An 8,519-nucleotide genomic window follows, 5' to 3' on the forward strand; every position below is an offset into this window, starting at 1 on the left:
ACATGTGCTGTGAGGCGTTGGGGAATGCGGTGCTGTACTGTGGTGCCGAGTCCTCCGGGCCATGGGGGAGCAGCGTGGCTCAGCACCATCATGACTGGCCGGTGGGGGTACATCCTCTTGGACGTTCGGAAGTAGTTGATGCTGTCATTGGTGATGATATCAGTGAGGTAGTCCTGGAGAGTGAGGATGAAGCGTACGTCAGTTTCCAAACGAATGCACTCAACATTTCCGTCAATTGCTGCTGCTGTCCTGTGAGACCGCAATGCATCATGGGACATGGGCTAAGACCTTGGGATAGTTGTTGCCGTGTTTCTCACGGACTCCGTTCCTGCACAGAGTGTAGTTGTAGAAGCGGGAGTTCTTGACCAGGGCTACCCACTCCTTCCAGCCAGGAGGCACATACGAGCCGTTGTACTCATTCAGGTACTTCCCAAAGAAGGCTGCAGGAGGAGTGGATGATGGAGTAGAAAGTGAGACAGTGCTGAATGCAAACAATACGAGAAGACACGACTTATCGCACGTACGACATGCAGGTGTGTGTGTGTATGGGTGTTTGTCTCCAAAAGGCTTCCTACCCGTCCTGTAGCCTGAGTTGTTGAGGTGCACGGCGAAGGTGTGTGGTTCGTGGTGGGCCTGCCAGGAGGGGGAGGAGCAGTTCTCGTTGTTGGTGTAGGTGTGGTGGTTGTGGACATACTTCCCAGTCAAGATGGAGGAACGGGACGGGCAGCACATGGGAGTGGTGGAGAAGGCATTGGAGAAGTGGGTGCCTCCCTGCTCCATGATACGACGAGTCTTGTTCATGGCCTGCATGGAACCTGAGGTGACAGAAACACATAGGGGGGGGGAGGGGGGGGGTGAAGAGGAGAGGGGACACAGTAGAAGGAGAGCAAAGGAAGGGTGAGGGGCAGAAGATGGAGGGGAGATTTGAGAGCGAAAAGGGTGAGAGGATTTCTGTGCGGAGCGAAGCCCATTTAAATTCATGTGCGGTAAAAGGCTTTTAGGCTGATGCTGATTGTTAAGTGAAACAGATGCTCAACCATAAATTCCTGCATTTCAATAAGGGTCTCCTTACCAGCGATCAGAGAGGGACAAAGGGTGTCAGTTTGGCCATTATGCAGCCACCCCAACCCAATCCACAGTTTAAAGGCTTGAACGGGTAGGGATATGGCCAGGGTCTGGCACACAGACAATAGATGCCATAGGCCACTCACTCCCTGCCAACAGTGGTGTTGGCCACGGGGCACTTGACTTTGAGGGGGACAATTTGTTACAGTGACAAAAGAGATCCTTAACCTCTCTCATGGACATGCACACACACACACGTTTACACCCACACAAACACAAACGTTCCCACACTTACGCATCACCGATAGCGCTTCAATCTAAAGTGTCTCACCCAGTTCGATGTCCTGGTCATCAGTGAGGATGAGGATGATGTTGGGTCTGACGTTGCGGACATGCCGGTCCCTCTGAAGGCGTGTGCGCAGGCGCTGGCCAGAGAGGTAGGAGGAGCCCTGGGTCAGGGCCAGCAGCCCCAGGAGGAGGAGGAGGAGGCAGGGCCCACTCAGCCTCCACCCTGCCATCCCTTTGACCTGTGGTGACCTCCCAATAACTGCAGGAGAGGCCGACCCCCTCACTCACGCTGGAGAGAGAGAGAGAGACAGGGAGAGAGAGAACGGGACTCAGTTTGGGATATCATATAAACACAGACAGACCCACCGATCTATTTCCAAATCTCAAGAGTCAAAACACCCCGATTTCACGTATTAAATGAAAAATCACAGATGTGACCCTAGCAGGGCCATTACCATCCACTCCCCGTACAAACTCCCTCGTTTGAGCTCCACTCGTTAATCAATCATTAATGATGCATTAGAGCGGTGTCATTGGCTCGGCGTAACGATCTGTGCTGATGAACACATGGCTAGCGGTCTGGAGCTAATGGTGCTGGGCCAGGGGCCAAGGCTGCCATCAGCGCCCGCTGAGCCCCAGAGGAGGGTTAGCAGAGCAGAGGTGAAGGAGAGGAACAGGGGGAGGAACGTGTAAATACAGGATGCCAATACAGAGGGCGAGGAGATGGGAGAGCATCGGTAAGCGTGGCTAAAAGGAGGCCTTTGAACATACAGGACATGTACACAAACACAGGAGAAGATGAATGCAGGTACAAAACTAACATTTGGATATTTCCGAAGAGAGGTGAAATACATATTTACAGACGTGAAAACATGTGTGCTCAATAAAAGTGAATTGACTTGAGAATTGGAATAACGTTCTTCACGCTGTGTATTCTTAATGAAGCAATGGAGCAATAAAGTAAAAGTGTGACAGTGATGGTGCTCAGATGGTGACCCTCCCTCAATACACGACCTACGCCACGTCTTCCTGTGCTGTGTGCATAAATCACACTCTATTTCTAGTTACTCCATTAGAATATTTCTTCAACAACATGTGGAAATACAGACAGACCCCCAAAAATGTAAGTCTCAAAACTAAATGTCAGTTATTTTCTTGTTTGTTGATTTACTTTGTGTACTAAAGTCCCACAGTGACTTGTGCTGTGCAGTAACTACTGATGTTATATGGTCTAATACAACACTTCCTGATGCACGACCAGGGCCTAAGGACATACAGGCTCACCCTCCAGGGGCATGTGTGGGGTGTGTCGGCCTGGCTGTGGAGTACAGAAGATGAGAACGGCCTCTGCATGGTCCCTGAGTGAGGACTAAAACAACAGGTAAGCGACTGGCTTATTGTGAGACTAAGCACAGCTCAACAACTGTACTTCCACTCACCATGGGCCATTCACCACCATTCTAACCAAACACGCACACAAACACACACACGCACACACACACACAAATGTAATAACACGTATCCAAAAGACCAACTGCCTGTTTTCATCCAGGAGAGAAAAGGTATTCTTTCCTCACAGTATTGATGCCTAGTGACATTCCCTCAAAGAGCACAAATCACTTCCACAAAATGTATCCCCCGAAACTGGAAAGTACTGCATGCAAATGGAACAACTCCGTCTTACCCAAATCCAAGCAGATCCGCCTTTGTGGCACTATGCCTCCTGCGTCTCTTTGCAACTCAAATACATTGTGTAGAGCGCCACTTAGGATACCTTCTTTCACCTACTTCCCAACATACCGCCTTCCTTCTCAGGATACGCACACACACATACAAACACACACGCACAAAAACAGCTGCATCAGCTCAGCCTGAATTCCTCCTCCTGTTTTTCAGGGCATTCTTCCCTCCCAGAGGAATACATCAGGTCTGACCCAGGGCACTTTGCTGTTTTAAATTCTCCCAGCTCGTCCTTCTCTCCCTTCCTTTACCCTCTCCATCCCGCTCTTCTCCTCACATCACTGGCAAGGGATAAAAACAAAACAACGACAACATGGAAAACCGCACAAAAAACCCTGGTGAAAGGAAAAAAACACTTAAACAGCTCTGTCTCCATACAGCAGTAAATGCCTTGCCAAAATGGCTGCCAGGACATTTACAATAGATAAAGGAATAGTTTTGTTTAAACGAAAACCTTCCACGGCTAGTGTCTGCCTTTGAGTATTCATGCCCTTAGAGAGAAGAAGCAGCATTGATGGTCCAACTGATTATTGCCACTCACTGGAAAGTGTTAAAGGGCGTTTATGACAGGAAAGTAAATAGTATATGGTAAGAATTGACTAGAATCCTCCAACTGTATTTCCCAGGCCTGTGTGATACATCAATAGCTTATTTGTGAATGTGAAGTTATTGATGTGGACAGGCGGTGGAGATGTGGGAGAATGATTCTCTGGAGATCCAGAACATTCCCTCGGTAGGAGAACTGATCGGATTAGTGTCTTTAATCAGTTACAACTGACAGTTACACTCCTTTATTTTCTCTTTTCTTCTCTCTCTCTCTCTCTCTCTCTCTCTCTCTCTCTCTCTCTCTCTCTCTCTCTCTCTCTCTCTCTCTCTATCTCTCTGTCTCACTCACTCTCTCTCTCTCTCTCTCTCTCTCTCTCTCTCTCTCTCTCTGTCTCTGTCTCTGTCTCTCTCTCTCTCTCTCTCTCTCTCTCTCTCTCTCTCTCTCTCTCTCTCTCTGTCTCTCTCACTCACTCCATTCCTTTCTTTCTCTGTAGTTCTTTGTTTCTCTCTTTCATTATTTAGTATTAGGATCATTATTTTAAATGCATCTTGTATCTTATTTCTCTCAGTTGGATGGAGTGAGAATGTTTAGTACATAACTCAAGTAGGTCTATGGTTTGTGAAAATGTGTGAAAATAAACATGTGACTGAATGGCAGTTGGATAGCGTCTGTCGTCCTTAGTAAACCCACACTGAGGGATGATGTGTGTTTGTCTGTACTGCAGGCTAAGAAAATCTCATGGCGGGATGGGATGATTTAAAGCCAGTGTGCCGGGGAGTCGGGGTGAATGCTGCCCAGATCAGCTCTTTACACTAAGTGATGAGTGATGTGGCAGTGCTGATTCAGCTGCATGTGACAGGGTGAAAGAAATCTAGCCATTTAGCAGCAAACAACAACACAGTACACGAGTAAATATGATTATCAGCAGAACTCTTACATTACAGGAGAGAGACACCCAGAGAGAGAGAGAAAGAGAGAGAGAAAGAGAGAGAGATTGAGAAAAAGAGAAATATTGAGAAAGAGAGAAAGACAGAGACAAAGAGAGAGAGAGCTAAAGAGAGAGAGAGGTAATAAGTCCTGTGGACACAATAGACTATCACAAACATTTTCCAAGGTTGCATCAGTGCTATTTGTCTGCGAGGCAAGTAGTTCAAGAATGAAGTACATGTGCACAACATTTCTCTCCATAGAAACAAGACATTGGAAAACAGAAAGTGCACTCCAAATGAAATGTTAATGATGGTTATCTTTTATTGAAAAGAGTGAAATGTAAATGTCACAACAATAGAGCCAGTTCACACTATGAGTCACATTAGTGACCCTGCGACAGAATCCGTGCTGCCCAACAACATGACATGCAGATCAAAAGCCCAGCCTGAGAGAAAACACATCAAAATGAACACGATAAGAAGAGAACATTGTGCTTGAGTTAATGCAGTTTACCTATAAATAGAATACCTTGGGCTTGTCATATTGTGTGGTCTGATAGATGCCAGCCATGCTAGTCCCCTGGGAGAAAGAGATGATTTGAGTGAAAGTGAGAAAATAAGAGAACCTCTCTTGTTTCATATTGAAGTCATGATGCATGTGCTTGCTTATATTTTAATCAGCCCAAGCAGTCTTATAATGCATATAAAATATGGAGGAGCCTGCAAGCTCAAAATGGACTGTGGATTTGTCTGTAAGAAAGAGAGAGAGAGACAGAGAGTGATAGCTTCCGGCGTCGTCTATGGAGAACAAAGCAAGACAGCTTCTACTCCTGTCTGTTCTTACCAAACATAAAACCATGACTGGATTTACAGTCCAAGGGCTTCCAATAGAATTAGAAGAGAGGAAAATTAAATAGAATCATAATGGAACTGTTCAACTTTAACTGGAATTCTAAATGTTCTGTCTGTTATGTCTAAACAAACAGTAGAGATGGCCAAGGATGCATAAACACATATCTCCCAGATCCAACAACACCCTGTTGCAATACTACCAACCACACTGTTGGTCATATCTGAGCCAGGCAGAGCTTTGGGAATGTGTGACTTTGTTTCCATTTGGTTGTATAGATGTGGACCCAATGTGCAAATTCACCAAGGACCCTTGAATTTACTAACAAAAGTTAGTATTCAGATGCAAATTCTGCAATGACATGTCTCTATGTGGGAGTAACTTTCTCTGAAGGGAAAGTGTGTGTGTGTGTGTGATGTGAGATGTGGTATGTTGGGGGAAGGGTACAGGTTGGGATACTGAATACTGTAGATTAATGGTCCCTTTACATGATAATATGTAGCTGTAGAAAATCGACCAGTATGTTCCGCTTGTTTATCATTTCACCACCAGTGATAATAAACAAAGCCTATATGAACCTGGTGTCCAGGACAACTGGACAGTACTTTCTTGACGTTGTTTACTCACTATGCCTCCACTTCTAGACCAATAGTGGTTTACTCAAATCTAAACCGGTATAACATATACTGCTGAATTGTCCTAGATTGTTCGAACAGATAATTACCTCTAAATCAATGATTTCTTAATTAGTGAACACTGATTCAATGACCTTTAAAAGAATCTCCCTTGCCAGGTCACTGCAGAGACCCCCTAACCTAGTCCACCCACCCCAGCCCACCCCACCCCACCCCACCCCAGCCCACCCCACCCCAGCCCACCCCAGCCCACCCCAGCCCACCCCAGCCCACCCCAGCCCACCCCACCCCAGCCCATTCCACCCCAGCCCCGCCTGGCCAGAGGCCCATCTCATTCAAAAACCTAGTGATGCTCAGCAACAACAACACTTACACATTCTTTTCATAAGGGAGCTTGTAATCTTTAATAACTTCAAATGGCTTGGGAGGACGCCAGACACCGCTGTGGTTACCCACATTCATGGAAAAGATTTAATTTAGATTTCTCATCAACTCTGCACCCTTGTTAAAGCCTGACAGTCGGATTTTGCAAAACCAAGGTTCCATCTGAATACACAGACACAAATGATGGAATGAAAACTGAGGAAAATGTGAGTTCTTACAACTGATATAAAATGTAATTAATATTTGAACTGAGTTTCATACAAAACCTTTTGGGTGAGTGTGGTGGTGTGTTATTGTGTGTGAATCTAGTAATCTGCAGCAGACAGAGTATTTCCCAGAGGTTCAGTATTTCTGTCTGCAGCACAGGAACAGCCCCTAAAGACCTCTGTACTTGTCTTTGAGAGTGAGCTCCAGAAAGTGATGTATGAAGTTATGTGTAGCCCCGACACCTAACACATCATTAATCCTCCTATGAGTCTTGTTTCTTTTCCTTCCAGATAAGGGGTGATTCTGTGATGTGTTCTGACTAAGATAGAAGATAGAACATTCAAACACACAAACTACCCCCCTCCCACACACCCCCCTGCTCCCCCGCCCAACCACATACAAATCATCTCATCTCTGTCGTCCATCACCCACATCACAAGTCATCTTCTGAATGCTTTCAATGACACACAGAAATATGAGATGCTTGTGATTAGTTTTTCTAGATGGAGGAGGAGAGGAGTCGGATGGTCTGACGGCAGACAGAAGCCCCCAGTCATCACGAGCTCTCACAGGAGAACAAAGACAAACTCCGACTAACCCAGCAGTACTACAAACGCACAACACAAGACATCAGACTTGAAACATCGCTGTTAGAATGTGCCGTGGAAGATAACGAGGGATAATCATCTCTGGAACATCTAGGAAATTAACAAAGCAACCGTAAAAAATAAAGTGGTTTTCACTAGGTCTGCCCTCACAGCACCAGAGGACAAATTATCCATAGTCTCAGCCCTGTAGTACAGCTGATACGTCATATTTATTGGCTTGTTTTTGTTGGATTTTGTTTGTGGTGCTTCACTAACAATGCAGGAATTTGATGCAGGAGACGTTCAGAAGAAGAACATGTTCCATTCAGTCACCATCCCAGGGGACGGGCCGAGCTCTTTTCAGTCTCACCTCCTGTTTTCAAACCCTCCGTCTCCATCGGCAACAGGGCGGTATGCAGGCCGAGCGTGGTGGTCTGGGAGCAGTGTCGATGGGGGGGGGGGGGACGGAGGGGGGGGGGGGCACGGCTGTGTGAGGTGATCCGCTGGGGTCAGGCCACTTAGCCCCCCTCCATGGTCTCCATAGTACGCGTCGAGAAACCCCAAACAGAACATGGAGGTGGTAGAGAAAACCCAAACAGAGCCTCGATAGTGCCTCAGCTGGGTGCAGCCCCCAGAGGCCAAGTCTACGGGGTTTGGAGGACAAGAAGAAGAAACTGTGAATGGCGTGTTTAGTAAATACTCTGCTGCTCCTCATTGAATGGTTGGGTTCTGGGGGTGAGAAAGGTTTGGGCGATTTCGGAGTCAGTAAGTAAGTGTTCTCTCTTTGTTTGTGGTGTTGTGATGTGCATGGGAAACAGGGGGGGGGAACAGATGAAACTTGTGACAAAGCTGCTGGACATGACGACCTGCTGAGGGATCGGGTTCCTTATTGGCACTTATTGACCAGAGGCAAAGCCCCCATGCTGTGCTGTGTGTAGCACTTACAGGATTACAGACCCATACTGTAGTCTCATTGTCCTGCGGCTCTAACCATCGTACTGTCAACATGTTGCAGTCTGTGGGCTCCTAGGCAATGCCATCGTACTGTCACCATGCTGCAGTCTGTGTGCTCCTAGGTAATGCCATCGTACTGTCACCATGCTGCAGTCTGTGTGCTCCTAGGCAATGCTATCGTACTGTCACCATGCTGCAGTCTGTGGGCTCCTAGGTAATGCCATCGTACTGTCAGGCTACAGAGAGAGGATCATGGAGGAAATCACTTTTGGGCTGGTTTTGTAGGAATCACAGCCTGAGAACATGGCTGTCTGATGAACTGTTGCTGCAATG

General features: G+C 46.8%; 1 protein-coding gene across 1 annotated transcript in view; it reads right to left on the bottom strand.

The window, feature by feature from the left end:
- sulf2a (sulfatase 2a) overlaps positions 1 to 3,331 on the bottom strand; it is a 9,454-nt gene extending 6,123 nt beyond the window's left edge. The window contains 6 exon segments of the mRNA XM_047026632.1: positions 3 to 67; positions 69 to 173; positions 289 to 440; positions 576 to 815; positions 1,397 to 1,642; positions 3,038 to 3,331. Coding sequence (XP_046882588.1) covers positions 3 to 67; positions 69 to 173; positions 289 to 440; positions 576 to 815; positions 1,397 to 1,583 — 749 coding nt within the window. The 5' untranslated portion in view covers positions 1,584 to 1,642; positions 3,038 to 3,331.
- Between the last annotated feature and the right edge of the window lie 5,188 nt (positions 3,332 to 8,519).

The sequence above is a fragment of the Hypomesus transpacificus genome, chromosome 9, assembly GCF_021917145.1.
Source record: "Hypomesus transpacificus isolate Combined female chromosome 9, fHypTra1, whole genome shotgun sequence".
In the NCBI taxonomy this organism is placed as follows: domain Eukaryota; kingdom Metazoa; phylum Chordata; class Actinopteri; order Osmeriformes; family Osmeridae; genus Hypomesus; species Hypomesus transpacificus.